Here is a 27,058-nt window from a genome sequence, read left to right as displayed (position 1 = left end):
TAAACGCCTTAAACGTATATTATTTTAATAGAAATATTATGGCGTGATATATTTATATAATATATTTCATAACACCTATATTCTGTGGTGATAGGTACGAATACAGAAAATAATATTATTATGGACTATGGTGGAACATGACGTGTGTACTGCATAGATAATATAATAATATTATCTATGGTGTACTGTGGAACCACAGAGACAGAATAAATAAGGTAGAACGTTCTGTGGTGTAACCACAATAATGTTTACCTAATCACTATTCAATGAGATCAACAGGTATCCGTAGTCCGTACTATTCGTGTAATGTAGTCGTGTTCCACTGTTGCGATGATAACACAAACGCGCATTTCACAATATTCACTATTCAGTAATAAATTTTTTTCTAGTGTAGCTATAAATTATAATAGATTACAGTGTTCACTATACAATATACATAATAGTTTTCACTCTTCAGTCTTTCTGTAATTTCGCATTTACTCGTCAATCATTGTTATCGGCAAGCTAAATACAAAGGATAATCGAGGTAAATAATAATTAATAGTTAATGCTATGCACTTTAAATTATTTTTACACACATATTTTAGCAATACGATTTATTTTTTTTATCAAAATTTATATTAAACAATTTAAGTCGGCCAATTTAATCTAAATAAGTGTGCAAATTAAATCTGTTTGGTACCGTATCACAGAATAATCTATTCTGTGACAGTAGTACAGCGGTTGTAGCACAGTTATAAATATGTAATTGCATATAACCATTGATTTAATAATAATAGTATTTAGCTCACCTATCAATGGTTAAAATAACAATAATAATATTATTGTAATGTGAACTAGTTATGATTGTTTTTTAAAAACAAAACATGATGTAATCTCTTTGTACATATTAATATTGGGTGTAAGGTACAACCTAATGAAAATTATCTTTCAATGATGTTATAGTATTTGGCATTTCATGCAGTCACTATATTTAGTAACAAATTATGTTATTATAACAAAATAATTTTTTTAATGTCATGTATTGTTTGGAAGTAGCTAGGTATAGTAGGTATGGTTCTTATCTGTGCGTAGTATATATAGTATCCAGTATAGATTAATGGGAATATATAAAACTGAAATATTTAATAAGTAACCATATATATAATACAATAATATGCTAAATTCTTTTTAACCAGAATATGGAACATGTTCGACCACAGATGACACTGGATCTTTTCTTGGGTTTAAATAAATATTAACTAATACAATTTGCTACACAAAAAATAGGTATTAACAGTAAAGTTGTCAAATCCCTGAGATCATTTTCAAGTGATTTAAAGCATTAAGCTAATAGCCATCAACTTCCAAAAAACTTGTTTTGTTTATGTAGGTATTATTATGTTTTTATTTCTTCTAATTTTAACACATTTTCATGATAAGTAGTCATGTTCGTCTTAATATTTTCAAAATATTTTTATTTCTTCTAAATACATTTGAACGTTATAAAAATCGTTAATAATCGTTAAATATGTACATGAACGCGTGAATGACATTCTTTCCAAACACTGAGTATTACCACCATTACCTAGGTAACTTAATAAAAAAAAAAATTGATGTGACTTGTTGACTTTATTTAAGTGCTTATATTTTAATAGAAGAATGGTGATGTAATAAGTATAGTCATTGTATAGGTAGATAATAAATGTATAGCATATAACTATTGCTGCAAAATTCTTCCAGGTGTCTGTAGATAATAATTGTAGTTCTTTAATATGATTGCTATTCGCTGCTATAATATCCCAAATCTATCAATAAGTTGAAAAGATTTGAAAACCCATTGTTTTAACATTAAATAAAATACATTTTTTTGATGTTATAAAAGTTTAACATTTAAATTAATGTCTAGAATAGAACAATAATTTACCTTTCTAAATATATTCCAGGTGTATATTCTAAAATGGCCTTGAGTTCTAAATACTTTTGCACAAGTACATTTTACACATTTTACAGTGTGTGCATATGCATACTTTTTAGATTAATTTCTATAGATACTTATCATACTAGTTTAATATTGTTCAATTTGTTTGGTACAGTTTGTATATTTGTGATACCCGTTACTAAGTAATACCTATGTTCGTTTAATTTTTAATTATTTTTACCAAATTTTAATTTTCTTGCTTATAATTATTTTAAAACTGTTTTTAGACAAAAATCAAAATATTAATAATATCTATCTATATTCAAAAAAAAATTGCTCAATAATGAGTACAGTGAGTTTTTTTTAAAGGCGCCCCCCAGTGTTATGTAATTTTCTCTTCAAAAATACACTTTACGGAAATAATGATCCTGTAGAATCTACTAAATTTGATTATTAATTTTAATTAATAGAGAGAAATATTCTACAACTGCACTGTATTTCGTTTTTCAATATTTTAATCTCATACTTTATAATAGGTCTGAAAAAAAAGACAGTTTTAAGCTTTTTTTACAAATTTTTCATATTTGAAATAAAATAAAAATCTGTATTCAATGTGGCAGGCTGTAGAAAAAGTTTTTCAATAAAAAAAAAAATATATTTCCAAAGAGACATTTTTGTTAATATAATTACCATAAAAATCTCATAACATTTATTTTGTTAAGAAAAATTACTTACATTTTAAACTTTACATAACACATTTGAAATAAAATAATTTATGATCTAGTTAGGTAGTTAAAGTGCATTGAATGTTAATACTTATTACTTTCCTTGAACAAAATAAAGTTTAATAAAGGATACAAGGGTTTTAATAGTATTTTAATTTTTAAACGCTATTAAAGCATTTTGGTTGTAAGTGGGTACCTGTATAAAATAATAAATATTATGTGCCTATAATAATTGTTAAATAATTATCAAATTCTTACTAAATACTAATATGGCTATTATACTATATCAGCTTAACTGAAACCGTATAACATTATACTGATTAACTTTCTTTATGATACAAATCTACAGGAATGTTTTCTATTGTTATCAACATGATTTGATGCCCTTTTTTCATTCAATTTAATGTGGTTGAATTTGTCTCTCTTATTATATTTTAATTTTGTTTTTGTTTTTAATATTATAAGTATTATTCTAATGATGTTTAATTCTTAGAACAATTATCAACATACCTATTTAATTAGAAATAATTATTACAAATAATAGTTCATAGTTATTTTTGTTTAAATCTTCATTTTATAATTACACCTACATTTTATAATCTTTATCTAGCCAAAGAATGTATTGTTATTATTTTAATATAATTTTCTTTTGCAATTTTATCTTAACATTCCATCATAATTGCAGTTAAATATATTAATAATCATAAATATTCTTTAAATTTGTTTTACACGTGATTTTAATAACTGTTTTTAACTTTTAGATGAGTAATGGAGAATTCTAACTACCGTCCATTGCCACCTCCTAGGAATAAAGTCACTAGTAAATACACAAAAAAAAAGCCACCAGTACCATTACCACGCAAGAATGTAAACGTTTATGATAGTGATTTGAAAGATGGCTCAAGTTCAACTTCTTCAAGCTTTAAAGATATAAATGGTTTGTTAAAAAAAAATTTTAAACCAGAAATGAAAATGGCTTCTGAAAATGTTTTAGAGAGAAAAAAATCTGTCATCGAAAATACTAGAAGTATGAGCATTTGCATTGAAAAATCTTTTCGCAGCCTCTTACCTAGACCTACACGACGACATACAATTAGTCAAACATCTGAAGATTTTAAACCAGACATCAGTGAATCTCCAATCGATAATGATATTTTTTCCACCTTGAGTTTTGACTCTCCAATTCCATCAGACAGTAACTCTGACCGATCATTCAGCAATTATTATACAGAATCAGACTTTTGTAGCTCACAGCCTCCAAATTTTCCACCACCTCCTTTACCACAAGATGCGTTGTATGATAAGGTACCAAGATCAAGCAATTCTAGTAGCCAATGTGGATCATATTCAACAGAAAACATATATGAACTTATCTTAATTGGGCAGACAAAATCACAAGCTTATGAAAACTGGAATCCAACAAGTGAGAAAAGTTTTAGCTCAAGTGATACAAGTAATATTAATAATGAAACTAAACATAGTAAATCAGATAATGATGAAAATTTGCATCAAACACATTTATTCACCACTGAAGAAACGACTAATGACCCAAAATCTGTTATATTACAATTTGACCCTTTACATAATTCATTTGGTAATTTATTGGATAAACAAAAAGAAGAAGAAGATTGCTCACTACTACAAGAAATCGATGAAATATTATATTCATCACATTATAGTACTGTTGAATCTAGAAGTGTTGTGAACTTTAATCTTGAAAATTTAGATGAAGATGTATATACTATTCCTGAACCTCCAGATCGCCTGGATTCAATCAAAGAATCTCATAATTCAATAGTGTTACAAACCGATGGTGCAAATAACGTAGATTACAAAGAAGAAATTCAAGTTGATCCTGTTAATGAAGAAAAACCAAGAAAAAATTCTTTAACAAGTTGGCTAAGTATGAAACGTACTTTGAAAAAAGTAGCTGATGGATCAACAGGTTCAGTTAGAAAAATGAAATCAATACTAAAACCAGAAGAAAGAATAGAAAAAGAAGATATCGTAGAAGTAGAAAATTCCAATATCTTTCACAATGGTATTTTATTTGTTAGTATTGATGAAAAAAATAAAGACTTTGAAAAAAAATGGTGTCAAATCGTGGGTGGCCAACTTAAGTTCTCAACTAATAAAAACCAAACTGGAACTTCAATCTCATTAGCATCATTATTAAGTATTCAAACTGTCAGTGAACCTAAACAAAGGTGAATATATTTTTAATCTTTTAATTTGTTTTAATTTCGTAATATAAAATTATAAAATATTTTTGTATTGCAGTGAAGGAGAGGATATATTTTGTTTTAAAGTAAAATTCATGGCACGTCCTCAATCAATTTTGTTTGGAGCTTTATGTACTACCGAACGTCTTGTATGGATGCAAAAATTCTTAGGATCAGTGACTTGTTTATTTCCACTGAAAACATCTTCTGAATTTAGTAGGGCCGGTTATGCTACATTAAAGGTAATTATTAAATCTGATTAACATAATTGAATTACTTTAATCGTAATAATCATTGAGTTGTGTTGGTTTAATTTTATATCATATATTTATAGGAAGGCATAAATGGAGAGTGGAAGCAAGCCTGGTTATTGTTATATAATAGAGTATTAACATATGCTAAGCAGACTTGTGGACCAGAATCAGTTGATTTAAGAAAAGTCAGAAACGTAGGTCAGTATATACTATATATTGTATATTTGTATAAAACTGAGTCAATATTTAACTTGACTAACAATAATAAAAACAATTTCAGTGACTCAAGAAGATGAAGAATTAGGAATAAGTATACTAGTTATAGATTATATTTCAAAATCAATTTATTTGAAATTTGATGAAGATTCAGAGGTTTTGAATTGGCAACATATAATAAAAGCTGAAACTGTGAACACTAGTCCACATTTAAAAGATCAGCAACTGAGTAAGGATCAAGTTCCAGTTATTGTTGAAAAATGTTTAAAATTCATTTATGCCCATGGTATGTAATCGTAATACATATTTTAACAGTTTGGGAATTTTCAAATAAAATAAATTTTTTTAACAGGGTGCTTGACAGAAGGTGTCTATAGGCGTAGTGGCTCTTGTTCTAATACCACAAAACTTTTGTCTGCGTTCAGAAAAGATGCTTGGGCTGTACAATTCAGCCAACAAGATTATTCAGTATACGATGTGGCAAGTGTTTTAAAAAGATTTTTTAGAGATTTGCCAGAACCTTTACTTACCACTGAACTCCATACTCATCTCTGTAATGCTGTAAAATGTAATTGTTCAGAAGATGAAAAAGTAATACTTTACAGAAGTTTATTAGAGCGACTACCAGCTATTAATTATGTGACTGTGCGTAAACTCTTAAGTCACTTGTATTACATCCAACTTCAAAATGAAAAAAACTTAATGACTGTACAAAATTTAGCATCAATTTGGGGTCCAACCTTAATGCACATAGAAGTATGTTAAAATAATACTATTATACAATTTGTACTTTATTTCATATTTTTATTACTTATTTCAGGATAGTGATTCACTAAACTGGTCAAAAATAGAGTCTGAAGCTGTAAATGATCTTATACTCTTATATCCTAAGCTGTTTTATGTAGAAGAAGATGAAATAAAGCGAGAAGATCGAATTTTGGAAGCATTAATACATTATAATTTATCAAATGGTAATGCTCCTCAGCCATCAAAGCCCTCTGGAGATTTAAAAATTTGGATATATCTTGGTTCAAAAGATAGTGAAAGTTGTGTCAATGTCACTGTAAGTTTGTAATTTATAATTGTTAAAAGTATATTAGTTTTATACCTTGTATACAATTTGTTTTTAGTTGAGTCCAAGTAAAACCGCATTAATGATTTGTGACGAACTTGCAAATAAAATGGGAGCACATGGTGGATATTTACTTGGTTTACAGGAGGTTGTTTGCAACGGAACAATGATTCGTCCAATTCATCATTCAGAGTTGTTATTAGACATAGTACTATTATGGGCTTATTGGGATGTAAAGTATAGAAAGGACAATTATATTGTTTGTCTCCAACCAAATTCTTTACTTATTGAAATTATACCGTTTGTAAGTAATAAGTATAATGTATATATTATATATACAGTGGTCGCCGCTTATTCGACTCGCAGTTATTTGACTCTTTTGCCTATTAGACTCAAAATGGCTGGTCCGATTTGCACGTATACTAAAACACGACAAAAAATTTGTCTATTCAACTCGCACACCGGTTTATGGGGAACATTTGAAAATAAGATAAATAAATAAAGTATGTACATTGTACATACATTGGACATACATGCTATAAATGCTATATAAGCCAGTTCCAGTATTTTACTCTTATTGTGGACATAAATTAAATTACCTTTTCACTATAAACCAAGCAGTTGTCGATGTTAGTACGATAGGTAGTATATGAACAGGCGTTAACGTGTTCAGTGTATGTTACGTAAATGTGTTGTACAAATTGTTTTCTGTGTAATAATTTTTATTTTTTTTTTTTTGTCATTTTGTTTGTGTTACAATGAACAAACACCGTGATTTGAGAGTGGTAGAAAAATTTGATATTCTTAAAAAGTATGACGAGTTTCCTCCAATGAGCCAGCGACAAGCAGCATGTAAGTTGAACGTGTCTCAAAGTATACTGGGTAGGTTAGGTTAGGTACCACTGTATATGTATTTTATATAGCCCATATAGGCAGTGAATGTAAAACTAAAATTATAAACAATTAATAAGCATTGTCTTTTATAGGCTAAAGAACATTTAACTTTATGTGCAGAATTAAAATTTGCTGAACAAAAGAGTAAATCGTTTAAGTCTTATTTATTTGAAATAAGTGATGGGAAATTAATATGTTATAAAGATAAATCTGTAATTATTATTTATTTTATGTAACTTTATATTCCAAGTACTCCGTTTTATTAATGATTTTTTTTTTGTTTTAGGGATCAACATCATTATATGAATGGTTTGTTAAGGATTTAATTTGGTATATTGGATTTGAACCTAAAAGAAACCCACATGCTAGGTAAATATTAACATGTTTATTAATTTTCTATAGAACAGTAGCAGATCCATTATAAAGATATTATGGACAAGTGTCCATTTTTTCTACTAGATACACACTACTGTTTCAAATTAAAACACTTATACCAGATTGTACAAATTACAATTTGTTTATGTAAAATTTCTCCTTTTTTTCAAAAAAACAAGTACATTGATATGTCTTATGGCAGGCCACAAACAAACAATAACAAAATATAGGACATATAATCACAGAATAGATGAAATTTCATCTATTCTGTGATATAATGTCAAAATGTAATGAATCAATAGAGAATAGCTAATCAATTAATGGCTAATAGCTAATAGCCCCTTAGGCATGATTTATTTATCTATGATAGTAGTTCATTCAATTTATAATTGTTTTATGCAACTTGACATTTGTAACTATTTCAAGTATTCTTCTCTGTTTTATTATTACAATAAAATTGCTTGAACGTTAATAATATATTATTATCTTCATTATTGTAATGATTCCTTATCCAATGTTGATTTATAATTTTTAATACTTTATCTCCTTTTTGTTTAGATGGTGTATAACATTTATTTTAAAGAATGACCTACCTAAAGAGTAAGTAAAAGACAGTTAGAATTCATAATTTATTTTATAAAATAATGTATTTTAAACTATAAAATTTTTTTTTGTTTAGATTAAAAGATAATTTTGGTTGGTCAATTGCTGGTACTACCAAAGAAGATCATTTACGATGGATGGCTGCATTGTTGTTATCTGAATATGGAGTTGATCACATTGCACCTCCAGTGACCATTAATTTATTAGATTATTAAAATAATTTTATCAAGGTATTTTATAAGTTGAACATAATATTATACTTAATCAGTAATGTTGTACTTACACTTTAATGTTGATGTAACATTACAACATGTTGTATTACCAATTTAATATATGTTATACATCATGATGCAAATCAATCACAATATTTAAATAATGGTTAATAAATCAATTATTCACAATTTAGTTGATAATCGATGATCTCATAAAATTTACAATAATGTTTGTAACCCCTAAAGTCTGAATTGTTGTTTAAATTAATAGAATCTTGCCATTCATGGAATTCATACTAGTTGAATTCTATATAATTATATTCATCATGATGTAACTATGAATTATTCAATTTGATTTTTATAGTATTGTTAAAGTAAACTACAAACATTAATAGTGATAAAAATGCAGACTGATTTAAAAATACCACAAAAAATAATATTACCTGTAAATTTTACCCTCCCTACAGCAGATATTATTTTATTTTTGTGATAATGAATGAATTTATATACATATGGGCTACAAGTGTCTGTTATACTGTGATATCACTGTAATAAGACAATTTATTTTATACTTTTAATACTAAGAATCAATTATTGTATTTAATATTATACTGTGTTTTTTGTAACTTAATATATTTAACAAAAAGTTAATTAATAATTTGGAATTGTTTATAATTTACTATTTAGATATATAAAATATTCAGGTGCTATTAATATGTTTATTTAAATTTAAAGTTTTAAATTATAAAATTATTTATTTTAAAGGAATATTTTTAAATACATATTATTACAGATAATTTTAGATTCTGAGCAAAGCGATAAATGTATTGATTTTTCAATGATCTGTGTTAATTTTTTTTATTTTTTATTTTTGTGTGTCATCACCTTTTAGGGAAAAAAATGCTTGGATTTTCTTCAACAGTATCTTTTCTGATAGGAAAGTGAATCTAGTTGGTATTTTGGGGGGTCAAAAGTAAAAATTTCTCAGTAGTTTTTCAAAAACAACATTAAAATTTAGGGAAAATAGGAATTTTTACGCAAAATTTTGGTTTTTGGTGTAACTTTAAAACAAATGATATATTGTGCATACTCAAAAGAATAATATGGCACATAAAAGATTCTATTATATCCTATTTCTAGTGAAAATTCTCCTTTTTTTTATACAGTGTGGGCAGTACTGATACCTGGCTAATTACCTACTAAAAGTATTTTACTTTAAAACTATTAGAATTATTTTTAATTTTTATAAGATTCAATAGTTCAACACATAAACTATTTTTTTTAAGTAAAACAAATGTTTGTACATTAAAAAAATAGTGAATATTCTCGTTTCTAGTCTTAGTTATATAGGAACTAGTAACTTCCTAGTTTAACATATAAATAAAATAAAAGGATATAGCTATTGAACCATTAAAGTATAACATTTGTAAATGATTAAAAATCAAATTTACTGTTTTATTCAACTTTGAGCAAACAAAAACATGCAACTACAAAAAAAATAGCAAATTACTTTTGTACAGTTGGATAATATACTGCTGCAACAGTATTTAAATGCACACTATTCGAAGTTTAACTTAATAAAAATTAAAAATATGTAAATATGCCTTAACCATTTGAGGCATAGTATTAGCATATAGTATTAGCCATAGATGTACTTCTGCAATTTAATTTGTTGAATCAGTTGTACATAAACTTTAAAAAACAATGGCTGGATTAGAAATAACCTTAACTTTTAATAATTTATAATTATGAATTAACATTTTTCAAAAATGTATCCTGCTCAATTAAAACAAAACGTTTCATGTACAAAAAAAAATAACAATCATAAAATATCTCCGATAAGGCGATAACAATTGGATTGTTTAAATATCTTCTTAACCATATATTATATATATATATATATATATTATGTAGCGGAAAAGATATCTGTGTATAATGTAGGAGGTGATAGTTTGAAAAAAAAAACAAACAATAATGAAGAAAATCAAAGCAGTTTATTTATAACACTCGTAATTTATTTTAGTTAATTTTCATGTTTGATGATTAATAAATGATTTACTATGTGCACTCAACGCACAATTTTGGTGTACGGAAATAACAAAAAAAAAAATTACATATACTTTAAAAAAAAGTTCTTTACGCGAGCTTTTAAAAAGAAAATAATATCCTCCTCTAGGGTACGGGTACGAACAAGGCGGCCATGCAGCTGGCTTCACACACCCCAAAAGCAGTGTTGCACGCAGCCAACGCGGGTGTAGCGGCAATCAGTGCTCCAGGAACGGTGCCAAACGTAAACCCGGCGGCAGAGAAGCACGCAACCGTCACGCCAGCACATCCGGCATAGCAAATTCCGGCTGCGATCGGTCCAGCATTGGCGGAAGATGCGATTAACAGTCCGACCAACATCAAAGACCACATTTTCTGTCCAACCATGACGACTGGAAAAAAACGAATAAAATATTATGTAGGTAATTGTAAAACTAAATTATATCGTCAATCGTCGGGTTTCCGATTGGAGCGGAAAATTTGGCACTCGTAAAAAAAAATTCAAAATAATTCATTTACACGACGTTACCCGTCGTGGTCGATCACGGTGAATGTGTTCTGCACGCTTATGTTTTTATAAAAACTTGGGTTTTTCTCAGGAAAACGTTTGCATGACATTGATAAATTATTATTATTATTTTTATAGCTAAATAGTAAATATACAATACAAATATCATAACAAATGTAATTCGTCGTAAAATGTTCGTGATTTTATAGTTATACGCAAACAAATGTACGTTTGGTTGATTATACTTTATACGAAAATTCTCACTATACCTATAACCTATTAAACGTTATGCGACAACATTCAACCATATTCAACAGTCGGACAGTGTAAACACCTACGCCTTGCCTGTTTGTTTTATTTTTATACATTTTCAAGTTTATAAATATTTTTAAATGTGAGGATAAATTTAAAACAAATAACTTGCTGAATACCTGATTAATTTTTTATACATTTTTCCGATATCATTTAGAAGAGTTTTAGCCTTTATAAAAAAAAATTTCTAAATATGTTAATTGTCAGCGTCCAGCGAATAGTACTCATTGCAAAATATTATATTTTTCTATATTTTATATTTCGTAGGCGACGAATTGCATGACTATTAAGCAGTGGCGTAGCAAGGGGGGCCTAAGGGGCTATACCCCCCCCCCCCCCAATTGACTGTGTTGACCTTAGAATTTTATCATGATTAATAAAAAATAAGAGATATATTGTATTTGTATACTTAGTCCCCCCCTAAAAAATTCCTGTCTACGCCATTGCTATCACACGTATTTTTCGTACGTTTTAGACCAATAAGCGGTGGTAAATTACACATACCTACTTCCGAATGTCCGATTTAAATTTTTAATATATGTATGAATTCTTTGGCAAAATAACTAGGCTTTCTATGAAGTCGATTTTCAATTTTAAAGGACCATACAATTTGGATATTTTTTTAAAAAATCTCCTGAAATAATTACATAACATTTATATTTATTTTGGGCTTTTTGGGCTTTTTGGGCTTTATATCAAAAAAGTGGTTCCTACAAAGCATAGTCTAGAGGAACTTACGAATTCCACCATTTTTTCGAAATTACAATCAAATATCAGGAAGTATGATTAATTTACTATCGCTTTTGGTAGTTTTTATAGGTGATGCATTGAAGAAAATATTTCGTTTTTCTCGATTTATCGACATGTGCGTGTGTGTGCACATTGTCGTTTCAGCAAAATATTTTTATGCTTTCCACTTATATTATATTTGCATTGACTGCAGTCATGCGGATTGACACTTATATGTTTTACTTATCTATGTGCCATAACTTTTTTTATTACCTTTTATACTATTTGTTTTAATGTTTTGCACGTAGGCATATCGTATATGTTTTTTTTTTTTTTGAACAAAATTCTTTATTACGCTATCTGTTACAATTAGAACAATAAGCTTAAGTGATAATAACAAAAAAAACAGACAGAAGAGACTGAGGGAAGAGACCTCCCATCGGAGGTACTTCAACATGAATTGATATCGTATATGTTATATGTTTACAGTTTACTCTAGCGTTTATCAACTAAATTATAAAAGATTAAATTACATCTTTAATAAAAAAAATATATAGTGAATTATTTTTCGTTTCTTATGAATATTTCTTTGGGCGAAAACCAAAAGGTCGATTTTGGGTGAAAACATGTCCAAATGAAAAAATAATAAAATATAATGTCATCTCATTGATTCAGCGTATTATGTTTTGTAGGTATGACCGAAATTAATTACTTACTCGCAAAATATATTCCCACATAAAATATGAATACTATGACCTGGGACTGCAAAACAATTCATGACAATATCTAAGAGTAAATAGTGAATATAATATATTTAAAACTGGTATTTCTGTATTATACTTTGCGAAATCAACGGATCACAGAATTTTGAAAATAAATATTATGCTAATAAAATATTTATCATGTAGCACGTCGACGAGTCAAATTTTTTGAAATCAGATTTCAGAGCCCTAGACATAAGCCATCTCATTGTCGACCCTTTATAGTTCATTGAACAACAATTTACTATATTATATCGTATGTTTAAAAATAGTTAAGGAATCGGCATGCATTTAAAGGATTTTTTGAGAGAGGCATTATACATGTAACATCTAAATTATAAATATATATTATTGGTCAACTGAACGACTTGAATCAAATTCAAAGCAATTATTGAATTGTTAAATATCCAAACTGTAAAATTTTAACAAAAAAAAATGTAATGAAAAAATATGAACTAAGGCTAAAAAATATGTGTTTAGAAATAACAAAAGAATACTGATCAAATGTTTTTTACAAAATGTATCATTTTTATGTCGGAATTTGTATTAATTTGTATTAATTATTAATTATATTTTATTTTAGGTAAACTTATTTTTTTTTAATTTTGATTGTCTTAAGTACCTAGTACCTAGTTCAGTGGATCAAACATATACATTTATAATCTATTATATTTATGAAAATAATAAATTGTTCATAATAATTTCATGTTAAATAATAAATAATATTATATTATTAAATATTTTAAAATTTGTACTTTATGTGTAAATTTACTATTAAAATTTGAAATTCTTAATAAATACGAAAATAAATTGTAAGTGTTCAAATATTCAATTGTACATTAATTGTATGCGAATCAAGGCTACGGATTTTAAATTCGTCAAATCATATTTTTGTCTTAGTTTATACTTGAGTAGGTACTTAACATTTTGACAGCAATTATGATTTATGGTTGCTTATGGTTTCCATAAGACTGAAACGATGGTTTCGTAGAACGTGTAGTTCAAGCTCTAAATTAATATCAATTAATATCATTTGTTTAAATTGAATAATTACCAATAGGATATAATTTGCAGAAAAATATAATACCATCTTAATAATAATAAATATTAATTCAAATTTTATATTCTCACCAGTTATAAATTGAATTCGGATGGCACCACGCAGAAACGAGTTGGAAAAAAACGAGTTAAAACTTAATTTTATAAGACAAAATCACTATATTCCAGAGAAAAAATCAGCCTAAAAAAAATAAACCGTGCTATGACGCCCTCACAGAGTCAATGTCGCACATGAAGGAAGAATAATGATATTTGACTTAAATACTACACAGATAATGAGTCATGACGAATTTATGGATGAATGACGGAAATCGGAGTTAGGATATCGGAATACCCGATGACTGGATGACCGACGATGGTAGGGGAGTCTGTTTAAACTCCGGTACCTATAGCAGCGATTTTCTATTGGTCGTCAATCGTCATAAAAGCATGCGCAAACCGAGACCAGTTTTTGACGTTGTACGATTTTTCTAATATATAGCAATATGTCAATACGGCAATATCTATAATTAGTTAGTACTACTTAGTAGTTAGTAGTAACTAGTAATTATTACCTAGTCAGTAGTCAATATTAAAACTCCTTGCTCTCATAGCGCGTATAGGTCACAATAGCATTGATATTTTTTATTAAATTCTAATTAATCAATGGTAACACCTATCTGTGTTTTTCAGATTACTTGTTTTTGTAGTTAGTAATGTTAGTATACTCAGGCACAGAGCTAGAATTTTTTTCCAAGGGTTGTGGAGTTGAGCAGATACTTTTTGTACATGGGGCTAGGGTTTTTTTTTCAAAAACTACGTAGTTGCAGATAAGTGATTACTCAGATAAATAATTCATTTAATAAAATATCGCTATAGTAACACACATTTAAGTATTTAACTTTTGTTTAAAATACTCTAAGTAGTTTTTATATATTCTAAGTTTTAAATACATAATATTGTGTATCAATGTTTGAATAATTATTAATAATGTTTTAAAATTATTACCTATTCATTTAATAGTACAACACTCACTACTTATAGTCACTAACCTATAGTCACTACAACACTGATGTCTGATACACTAGCTGTGTCAGTGTGTCACCGTATTGTATTGAGGTTTATTGTTTATACATTTTTTAAGTTTTTTGCTTTTTTGAATTACAACATACTACATATACTGCAGTTTTAATTTCATCTTCGAAAGCAGAATACTTTTCTGTGTATTTCGAAACATAAAAATCGAATTTAGGATGAGTAGGTAGTATTTAATCTTTGAGGAGCACTCCGCTCCGTCAGTGGACCAATCCACTCATCATAAGGCTTTAAATACTTGTAACTCATAAACTACTCGTTCTAAATTCAATTTTTATGTAAGTATCATAATACTTGGAAAAATATTCTGCTTTGGAATACGAAATTAAATCAGTATGTTGTCATTTAAAAAAAGTAAATATCTTAAAAATGTTAAGGATAAAAAACATTAAAAATATATTATTTTTTTTAAATGTTGTTTTTTAACGACTAGAAACCATGTAAAATCATTTATGCTTTTTGAAATAATGAGTGTTATAAATGATAAAGAATCACCCGGTAGGTACCTATTTGTATATTTTACAATTTTTATTAATAAATGCATATATTTGGTGTTTTTTCTGTTTTAAGCACATATTGACATATTTCACGATTTTCGATACAAAATGTGAACATTTTATATTATATCATTATTATTATATTCTATTATTCTAATATAAGTTCTAATCTAGGTCCATACCGATTAGTTTTAAATGCTGCACCCAGCATCTGAATATTTTCAAAGGGCTGAACGTAACTTTTGAACGAAATTATTACTAACCAAAAAAGTGTCTATAGACAAAAAAATAAACACTATTGTAAAACCAATAGATCCCTGATCCTTCGATTCACTTAGAATCTAAAAATAAATAATGCGATTTAATAGCAGTGGCTTTGTAAATTACTTATAATAAATTAATATTAAAACTTATAATATTGAAATGGACTGAAACTTAATTATGCCTATGCGCACGCGTGCCCCCAGCCATAATTTCATATTAGTTTAGCTTTAGACCGTTTAAGTAACTAATTACGATATACATTTTGAATTTCTTTGGATGACAAAACAATACTTACAGTGAATTACTATTTCAAGTACATTTGGGAAAATAGTAGTAGTATGTTTTTAAAGAAATCAGATGGTTACATGAGTGTTAGAGTAAGTTCATTATACTAGTTAAAGCGGATATCTAACTGATATTACAAAAAAGCTGATTGTTTATGAATGGCTTAAAATAAATCTTCATTATTTCTTTTATTAAATTTTAATTTAAGATTATTATTGTTAATAGCATAGCAAACTTTACTATGAATAAGAATAGATTAAATAATTTATTAAATAGTGTTAATAGTGTAAATAATATAAAAACCTTATCAGTAGAATGTATAAGTGGTAGGTATTAATTTGAGTAAGTAATAAGTAGGTAGGTAGTCATTTTATAAAAATTTACTCAATGAATATTAGTAGTTTTAAAGCGCACATTAAGGAGCTAAAAATATTATTGAAAATTAATTTGATATTATTATACTTATTGAGACTTGGTTGAAAGAAGACTAGGTACCTATAATGTAACAATCCAAATTCCAAGGCTATCAAATTTTTCTATCGTTGGGTATAGTAAAAAAATTTGACGGGATATCTCGTATCTGTGAACTGTCCTATAACGATTAACGATAGTGAGCATAGACAAAAATTGAAGGGGGGACATAATAATATATTGTCATGGTTTATTTAAATAAGTTTAATATAATTATTCATTTTTGTACTTTTATATTATAATATTTAATAGCAATAGGTTATTTAATACACAAAACATTGTTTTTTATTAATCATTTAAAATATTAATGTAATTGTATATGATATTATTAAAACTTTTGAAAACCATCATATGATATGTATGATATATATTATATATTAAAATAGGAAAATAGACAAGACAATAGTAGGTATGTTAAAAGGTTTATTATTATACTAGTACCTATTAGTACTTATTATAATTAGGTATTTTATTAACTAAATACTAATTTTATTAGGCACATCTTACATCTAGTATACAGGGACAAACCGGAGGAGGGTCTTGGGGGGGGGGTGTTACACCCCCTACTCGGCAATATTAGATTTTCAGTCGGCAAAATGGAATTTATTTTCACCTGAATTAAACCAATTTTTTTAAGACGAGGAAAGGAAAATTAAATAAATTGTTTAAATATTGCTAAATAATATATTTTTAATATTGTTAATATTGTCATAACTCAATATTTTCGTAATGGGTTATGGAGCGGATTCGCAAAAGTATAGCAAGACTGCGAGAATTGGCAATCGGTACAAGATAAAAACCTAATGAACGGCTTATAACCATAAGCGCAACTAGGGGGGAGGGGGGCTGGGAGCTTAGCCTCCTAAAACTTGTAATAGCCCCCGCAAAATAAATTATTCATTTGTTTCCTAAAATATTAATAAATCTTTAAATATTAAACTGTATTTCTTACTTTTTTTGGGGGGGAAAAAATGTAATTATCTAATTTTTATTTAAACCTTACAATTATTTTATATTGCCTATGATAAAATATGGTAAATATCATTAGCTGTATGCCTGTGTTCGTTTGAAGGAAACGATTTATGTTGGTATATTGGTAAGATTGTTATACTGAATATGCACTGAACTAAAGTATAGGCTATAGAAACAGTGAATTGCGGAATAAAAATCCCCGGAAAAAAATCCCCCATACTACAATGTTACTGACAACTATAGGTACATGATATTGATTGATCAAAGATTTTTAAAAGTTAATTAGTGTAAAGTAGTTAATTACAACTATATTATACTTACTAGTATAGTATAGTATACCTACTTTTCATTAAAAAAAATAAAATATAATAAATAATTTTCAAAAATTAACAATAATATTATTTTGTTTTATATAACGATTTTAAACAATATATTGTGTTAATAGTATATAATTTACGATTTTATTATTGGTACAACTGCGTGTTGAAAAATTTTGAAAATGTTATAAATAATTGCCTGTTAAAAATAAAGAAACACGTGCCTTTTTTTGTTCTAACGAAATTCCCTATCATCGATCCATAATAAATTGTTAAAAAAAACCTGCGTACAATGACATAAGATACACTCTGTATATTTTTTGTATAGTAAAAAAATAATAAGTTAGGTATTTCTAAGTTTCAACTTCAAATTTAGTTCAAACTAAAAATTGAAACATAAGGTAGGTAGTAAAGAAATTATAAATTTATAGCATGTAACTAAAAATAACTTAATAGTTAACAAAAATTTTGAATTTCAAATTCTAGTCGGAAATTTTGAAGATTACACCAACCCCCCCCCCATGATTTTTTATTTTGAGATCGTCCCTGTATAAGACGGGATAGTATATGATGGGTATATAATAAGATAAGATTCCGAGCTATTGCTTTTTTTTCCATGTAAAAATATACGACTAAATTTATGTGCGCAAACATATCCAGTATATTAAAATCTGTGTGCGGTTTTGTCCTATACTTATTTTGCACTTTTAATTTGTGACGCCCTTTTTTTGAACAGAAATTACTGCCTCCAAATTATATTGTATTATTGTGGAAACGCTAGTACAATATACAAAAACATTTTATCCATAACTTATTTATTTATTTCCTTATCTTGATTACTAGTTTAATAATATGAACTCAGCAATAGGTTCCATTTGATCAAAAATGGTATGTTAGGTAATACCTGTGTTTAATTAAATAGTTTATACACATTACACATTACACATACATATATTTTTTTTATATAACCCCTCCCATTGAAAATATCTGTGAACGCCACTGAGGGGTGTAGCCGTGTAAAAGTAAATGGAAATCTTAATGTTCCGGAAGTTCTTAATGATTTTTTCGCAAATGTTGGTAATAATATTTCTATGAAAATATAAATTCTGCAATTTATGAGTTATGATAAATTAAGCTGGAATGAATTAAGTTCTCAGTGCTTTATTACCCGGTGATTAATTATTTATTAAACCTGATGACATTTTTAGTTGATATAGGTAATATAAATGTTTTTATGTTTATAGGCAGTTATTGATATGTGTTAAAAAGTTAAACTATGGTTATATAATTCTGATTTAATGCTGAATATACAAAAATCTAAATGTATTTCTTATAGTATAAACAAAAATGCTAGTAAAGAATGACGCGGCTACGACGGTGATGGCGGTAAGCCTGTCGTTGTTTGTGGATGGTGTTGAGAGTTGATGCACTCGGTACACAAGGCACACAAAACTAGGAAATAAACATAATATATACTGTATGTTATTTCTTAAGACCTCTAGTTTAAAATATTTAGTGTTCTTACTGTTCTTAGTGATGACTGATGAGCATGGAACAATCATATTGATTAAATGTCTTCTCTTATAACTTATAAGGGGTTTGTTTTTTAAATTTAAATCTTTAAAATATATTCAAATATTAATACTTTGAAAATGGTGTATTATACATTAGCACAGTCCATCATATTATCTTATGGAATTGTTGTAGGTATGGGGTAATAAGTAAATCTTACTTAACTATATAAATATTAGGAGTAACGGTAAAGTTTTAATAAAAATGATATATTATAGACTCCACTATTAAATTGTATAAAGATTTTGGAGTTCTTAATTTAAATTGACTCTGTTTAAAATTTTTTTTATTCAATTATTAAAAAGGTGGGTAAGTGGATATCGCTCTGCTGTACAGTAGGTTACAAGTGGGTCACTATAATGGATGGTGTTAAATTTGAATTCAATGATATAATATCATTGTATAAGAAAAACGATTTTGAGCGAAAACGGTCAGTCAGCCTATGATATTACCAAGTATATTTGATGATATTATTGTGATTAAAGTATTTTATAAATAACCTAGTTACGTGGAGCTTTGTTTTCAATTGTCAATCCTTAGCTATAAAAGTTAAATATTTTATAAATTTTTAACTACAAAATAATTATTAAATTATAAATTTGATACATTTTGTCAACATTTTAACATTAAATGCTTATAAAAAAAAATTGTACCTATGCGTTTTTAATATTTTTTAACTGCTATTGTAACAATATATCAGGAGCCTTGCATTAAGTTTCCACGCTTTTACCCAACAAATAAAATTGTATTGATATTTATAGAAAATATAAACTAAAAAAATTGAAAACTGACAAGGTCCGTAAACAGCTCAAAATAAGTCAAAATATTCGGAAAATGTTATGGTGTATAGAAAATGCTTATATAAACATTCAGTCAAAATTGCATGTACCTACGATCATTTGTTTTAGAGTTGCACCAAAAACCAAAATCGATTTTCTCGAAAACAGATTTTGCGTAAAAATACCCCCAAAGTACCAACTAGATCTACTTTCCTATCAGAAAAGTTACTGTTGAAGAAAATCCAAGCACTTTTACTGTCCTAAAAGGTGATGACAGACACAAAAAAAAAATAAAATTAAAAAAAAAACACACATCATTGTAAAAACAATACATTCATCGCTTCGCTCAGAATTTAAAATGGCCATCAACTGCAGCTATACTATACACCGTGTAGTGTGAACATAATACTAGGTTTAATCAATTATCAAATCTCAATTCAAAAAGATTTAATATATATTAAAAAACCAAAAAATCGTTATTTTTGTTGAAACTTCTTTGTGCACAAAATTTAAAACATTAGACAAGAAACAGTTGAATAGGTAATATTGTTTATTGTTTATACTCTTTAGATCTAAATACGCTTTTGCCTTGTATAGTATGATTATATTATTATTGTTGTTTATATTTTTAATGTTTTTCGGCCGGATGCACGTTTTTTGTTTTTCTGAGTTTTTTCGTTGTCATGATTATTTATTAACAAAAACATATTTATGATTCATATTTTATATATTTTCCTTGAAGAGGAAAAATACTATATATATTAGGTATAATTGTATTATTTGTACACAATTTTAAAATTATGTTATTATTATTTTTTTATTATGATAACTTACTTTTAATATGAACTAGTTTTGAACTCACTACATTCCCTGTCACAACAACCCATCATGGTTTATTTTGTAAAATACAACTGTTTTTCGTTGTTATGACAAATTAAATCAAACAAATAATAAATAATAATGATAATCTAATTACATGTATATGTAGGTATGTAAATACAAAAGCTAAATTTCGATAATACCTATACTTCTGAACGACTTCACTCAATAGTTACAGTTAATTCTAAAACATTTATTGTTTACATGTTTATAAATAATTATCTTAAACTTGATGAAGACACCAGTATTAATTATTATTTTACTGATTCATATAAATTAGACGCATATATTCTTGAGTAGTATAGGTACCTACAACCTACCGCCATTTTAGTATGATATCTGCACTTTGAAAAGTTAAACTGTAAACCTTTACCTTACCAACAATGATTATAAATCTATTGAACGTAAGTGCATTAATTGGGATCATCTTAATATGTATATTACCTAATTTACTAATGAAAATTGGAATAGGCTAATTGGTACAGACTACAGATAAATGAAATTAATGATACCTACAGATTACAGTTGCTGTTATTGAATAATTTATTTCGTCTATAACTAACAAAATATATATTGAAATTTTTTTGTTTAACACTTTTAAATTTTACCCTTTCACGAGTTTTAATTTTATATGGTAAATACTATAAAAGAGTACCCTTACGTATTGCTAACGCCACTCATCACATAGGTATTTAATATTATTAGTGACGTAGCGAAGACCTTTTTTTTTCGGACGGTGACATGACTAAAAAATAAATGTATTCATGGTCCGTGCCTCAACCAAGATTGGTGGGTTGTGGATAAGTCATAGGTGTCCACCGGTGGTCGGATTCGTAAGACACTAAGAAGTCTGTATAATTGAATGTAAATTAGATATTAGTAAGTTTGAAGTAATAAGAATCATAAAACTACTACTAATATAGAACTAATAACCAATAAAAAATGTAATAGGTATTAGGTACCTACTTAACGCGGTAAGCCGGTACAATCTATAAAAGTGAAGATTATAGTGTACTAACAAACAATGCGTGTGTAATGATGTGTATTATACTTTTAAGCTCTATTTTTTTTTAAATAAATAAATATTTTCTCTATTGCTAGTCAAAATATTGTAGAGGTGAAAAATATACAAAGAAAGAAAAGAACTAACATTGCTCTTCACTGAGCCACAATTTTGGCTATGCAATAACAATTTTACTTTTTTGATATCAGAACTACGAAAAAAGTTATTCAAGTTTGAAAAACACAAACAATAAGAACTTTTTTCGTATAAGTGATATTCAAAAAACAGCCAGTTTTCATTTTTATGCGGTGAAAACTAAGTGACTGTCTTTTCTGCGCAAACAGTTATTGCCATGTCATACGCGATACGCTGATATACGCATGTAAGACAAAGACAACATATGCGGGTGTAGTGTCCTCTAAATAGATACCATAATTTATGATGGATCAAGACTGCGGCAGATATGAACCTACTATAAAAAATATATTATTAAAAGAATAACTTTTATTGACTTAACTACTGCGTAATCAAAAGTATTATGTAACACATTAAAATATTCTAACGTCTTATTTCTGGTAAAAATCCTTTTTCTATACATTTAGGAGGTGCAACACTGCAACCGTATCCCACAGTCCCACTGGGTATAGTATGCCCGTACTACCCATGTTAAATACCTCCTAAAATTATTTCACTCTTAAAAATATTAGAATTATTTTTCATTTTTATATGATTATGATACATAAACTAATTCCTTAAAGTAAAATAAATGTTTTTATATTAATAAAAATGGTGAACATTCTCGTTTCTAGTTTTAGTTAGAAACTACCTAGATTAACATATAAATAAAATAAAAACATATAGGTATTGAACTATTGAAGAATAAAATATTTTGTAATTTATTAAAAATCTGATTAACTTTTTTGTTAAAGTTTAAGCAAACAAAAACAAGCAAGTGAAAAAATTATAGTTATTAACCTGAACATTGTACAGTTGGGTAAGATACTGCTGCAACAGTATTTAAATGCACACCATCAAAGTGGGAAGTTCAAAGTTTAACTTAATAAAAATTTAAAAATATAACATTTAATATCAATATTAGACATGTACTCATTGTACCAGTTGTTTTTTAAGCTTAAAAACAATGGCTGTATTAGAAATAACCTATACTTTCAATCATTTATAATTTTAAACTAACATTTAAAAAAAATGTATCTTGCTTGATTAAAATAATAAGTTTCATATAAAAATAATAATCTTAAAATTTCGCCTGTAACGATTTAATAATTTAAATATGTTCTAAACTATATAGTGTACCAGATATCTGTCATCTGTGTATAATGTAAGACGTATAGGTGCGGTAGGCAATAGCTTGAAAAAAAAAATAACAAATAATAATGAAGATAATCAAAGCGGTTTATGTATGTCAAATGTCAATTTATTACTATTTATCATGAAAAAATTATTTATTTTAGTTAATTTTTGATTTTTGATGATTTACCAACACTTAAATGCAAAACTTTGGCGTAAGAAAATAAAAAAAATGTATACATTTAGAAAAAATAGTCCATTAAACTGTTGAAAAGAAAATATTTTTCAGGCTTTAATAAGCCTTACGGTACAGGTACGATTAATGCTGCGACACAGCTTGCTTCACAAATCCCAAATGCTGCATTGCACGCAGCTAACATGGGTGTAGCAGCAATCACTGCTCCAGGAACGGTGCCAAATGTGAAGCCAGCGGCTGAAAAGCATGCGACCGTGACGGCAGCACATCCAGCATAGCAAATTCCTGCTGCGATTGGACCAGCATTGGCAGAAGATGAGATTAATAGCCCAACGAAAATTAAAGACCACAATTTTTGTGCAACCATGATGACTGAAAAAGACAAACAAAATATTATGTAAGTAATTGTGAGACTATATCGTCACTCGTCAGGTTTCTGTACAAGCTGAAGATTGGAGCGGCAAATTTGACACCAGTAAAAAAAATTCTTAAAAATATGTATTATTGATCATTTCCATTGTGGATACGTTGAGTACCGTGGTTGAAAACTGTGAATATGCTCAGAGCGTCCGGACGCTGATATTTTTATTTTTAGAAAGACTTGTGTTTTTTTCGGAATTTTTTTTTTCATGACATTAATTATTTAATTATTATAATTATTTTCATAGCTAAACAGTATAGTGATAACAATTGTAATTGTCAAACATTTATTGACATAAATGCAGTTTGGCCCTCATCGAAATTTTTTTTTATTTCCACGAGTTAAGAACAATGGTGCAACCAGAATTTTTCGGTTAGACTTAATATAAAAGTTATAACCTTTTGAAGTTCGGCTTAGTTTGCGATTTTGCATAAGTATATAATAGGTATACCCGTCTAGCCTTCTCCCAATCAGGAGTTTTTTTCATTCAATTACTACTTTATTAACAATAACATACAAATTATACGATATATTATTTTTGATTCCACAAACATTTCAAGGATAAACAAACTACCATTTACAAAAACAATAAAAATTTAAAAATATTATTTTTTGATTTTTTAATCTGAAAATTGGAATATTATAGGTACTTAGGTAGATAGTTAATAACTAATAAATAATAACAACATATAATATGAAGATATCCTCATTATGAATAAAAATAATATTAGACCTTTCTTAAGTTGATTGTTCGCATAACGCTTTATATACATTTTTTTAAACGTAGCTGCCCGTACCTCATCATAACTTATATATAGGCTCGACTGCCCGCTTGGGACTTGGTTTAAAATTATAGTATACCATGGTGTTGAATAATAAAAAATAATGTCGTATTGTTATTAAAGTCTCGGCGTAATATTATGCTTTGCAGGCCTGACCTTAATTCATTAATCAGTTACCCGCTAATATAAATTCTCACATGAATACTACATAATATTACACTATAATTTAAAACTTACGACTGTTAACAATATATGACAATATCTAAGCGTGTAAAACTATTAACAATAAAGAGTGATTATAATATTCAAAAACTTTAGTCTATACTCCATGTCTCTATTTTATACAACAAATACGCATTTATACGCCACGCGAAGCAAGCTAAAGACACGGATAATAGATATAGCTAAGAAGCATTAATATTTACTATTTAGGTTTATCAAATAATAGTATTGTTGTACATGCAGGTATTCATATGATGGTATCGGGGTTTTCCGCAGGTAAATAAAAATAAAGATTTTACAATAATATATTTATATAATTATATCTATAATATGTTATTCCCGGGTATAGAAATGTGACTTGTGTGAGCTTCTGAACGCTAACCATAGTCCATAAGGCTAGGTTCACATGGACACGCGTATTTATATATTATGTAACCAATATATTATAGGTGTATACAAAATATAAAAACGCGCGTCAATGCGTTAACCTGGCAAAATTTTTGAAAATACACTAAATGCATTAATTAATGTTAATTTGTACGCAATTGAAAATAATATAAATATTATTGCCGCGCTTATCAGGATTAACTTGATTAATTTTTTTCTTTAATTTTTATTCGACGTGTAAGTTTACCTAATATTAACATTTTAAATTATTAGTAAATAGGTACAAATGTTGAAATGTATGCACAGTAGTGACCGTGTTCAATTCAATTGCAAAACATATTTGCTGATTTAAAATTTGTCAAACAAATCTTAGTTTATATAGGTATACCAACTAGAATCTATAAAAAAAATAGATATATTAACTAGATACCTAGATATAGTAATTATGATTACGTTAATAAAATGTTCTGTCTAAAGGTTTCCATGAGACTGAAACGATATGGTTTTGTTGAACGTTTAGTTAGCTCTAACCTCTAGCAATAGCTCTAAATTAATATTAATAATTGTTTAAATTAAATATTTACTATAGTATTAATGTACAGAAAGAATAAAAATGTAATATAATCTTAATAATAATGAATTAAAATTAAACTTGAAAAAATACTCACCAGTTATAAATTTAATTCGGATGGGTCGACGCAGGAACGATGTGGAAAAAACAAGTTATAAGTTACAATTTTATAAGACAAAATCACTATATTCCAGGAAAAAATCAGCTAAATGCCTAATGAAAAACAAACCGTGATGACGACCTCTCAGAGTCAGCGTTGAATGAAAAAAAAATAATGATATCCGACTTAAATAGCAGACGGATAATGGTCGAAATGTCGAATGACGGAAATCGGAGTTTGGATATCGGAATTAACGATGACACAACGATGGTAAGGGGTAGGGGAGTCGGTTCAGATTTCCCGAGTTCACGGCGTTTTTCTATTGGCCGTCAAAAAGGCATGCTCGAACCGAAACCAGCACCACCAGTTTTCAACGTTTTTGTCTGTCGTATAAGTACGATTTATCTAATCTATTTATATCTTGTAATGTTAGTATTACTGTATTATAGTTAATAGCATGCGGCTATATATGTATATTTAGCCATGGTTAATAGTATCAAGTCATGAGTTCATAACTCATAAGTCACTTAATAGTTAATACTCGTAGTTCGTAGGTCATAATCAAGGCTGGGCATTAACGAGTTAAAAGTTAAAATTAAGTTAAACCGTTAAGTTAATTTTAATTAAGTTAATTAACTCGTTACTTTTTTTACAAATTAACTTTTAACTTAATAAGTTACTTTTTTTTTAAGATTAACGTGTTAACTTTAAGTTAATTTTATTTAAAAGTATCTAAATTAAGTTAATTTTAGTGCAAAGAATAATGCAAATTATTAATGAGGTTTTTAGTATATTTATTATTTATTATTTTAATATGAATTTCCTGTAGACGAAAATAATATGAAAAATAACTTTAATAGTCATTATATGGGCTATAATATAATATCTACCTACACGTTTATCATTATAAATTACTCATAATTATGGATATTAATATCACTGATATTTGGTTAATTACAGCAATGTATAATATTATCCTGTAATATTAATGAATGTGTATACCTATTGCATATTATACTAAATACTAAATGTAGGTGTGTCTTACAGATTATCTGTGTATGTTGAATATT

At 27.5% G+C, this 27,058-nt stretch overlaps 2 protein-coding genes across 4 annotated transcripts; one reads left to right on the top strand and one right to left on the bottom strand.

Annotated features, from left to right (window-relative positions):
- LOC132951044 (arf-GAP with Rho-GAP domain, ANK repeat and PH domain-containing protein 2) lies at positions 1 to 9,131 on the top strand. Of its 3 annotated transcripts, XM_061022732.1 has the most exons (12): positions 3 to 526; positions 3,387 to 4,832; positions 4,906 to 5,089; positions 5,182 to 5,299; positions 5,382 to 5,603; positions 5,670 to 6,073; positions 6,138 to 6,380; positions 6,448 to 6,693; positions 7,376 to 7,495; positions 7,570 to 7,652; positions 8,217 to 8,258; positions 8,338 to 9,131. In XM_061022732.1, the coding sequence occupies exons 2-12, from the start codon at positions 3,394 to 3,396 to the stop codon at positions 8,474 to 8,476; spliced, it is 3,240 nt and encodes a 1,079-aa protein (XP_060878715.1). In that variant the 5' UTR covers positions 3 to 526; positions 3,387 to 3,393; the 3' UTR covers positions 8,477 to 9,131. The 3 variants fall into 3 exon arrangements, 1 of the variants encoding a protein (XP_060878715.1); XR_009665296.1 differs by lacking the exons at positions 8,217 to 8,258; positions 8,338 to 9,131 and adding an exon at positions 6,780 to 7,241 and having other exon boundaries at positions 1 to 526; positions 7,570 to 7,588; XR_009665297.1 differs by lacking the exons at positions 7,570 to 7,652; positions 8,217 to 8,258; positions 8,338 to 9,131 and adding an exon at positions 6,780 to 7,271 and having other exon boundaries at positions 1 to 526.
- Positions 9,132 to 23,396: 14,265 nt separating this feature from the next.
- On the bottom strand, positions 23,397 to 26,231 carry LOC132950475 (uncharacterized). The gene is made up of 2 exons (XM_061021966.1): positions 25,986 to 26,231; positions 23,397 to 23,877 (listed from the first exon to the last, which is right to left on the bottom strand). The coding sequence occupies exon 2, from the start codon at positions 23,870 to 23,872 to the stop codon at positions 23,612 to 23,614; it is 261 nt and encodes an 86-aa protein (XP_060877949.1). The 5' UTR covers positions 23,873 to 23,877; positions 25,986 to 26,231; the 3' UTR covers positions 23,397 to 23,611.
- Between the last annotated feature and the right edge of the window lie 827 nt (positions 26,232 to 27,058).

This window comes from Metopolophium dirhodum, chromosome 8 (genome assembly GCF_019925205.1).
Source record: "Metopolophium dirhodum isolate CAU chromosome 8, ASM1992520v1, whole genome shotgun sequence".
Lineage (NCBI taxonomy): Eukaryota > Metazoa > Arthropoda > Insecta > Hemiptera > Aphididae > Metopolophium > Metopolophium dirhodum.
Note: the sequence above shows the minus strand (reverse complement) of the source record. Positions and strands in the feature narration are given on the sequence as shown.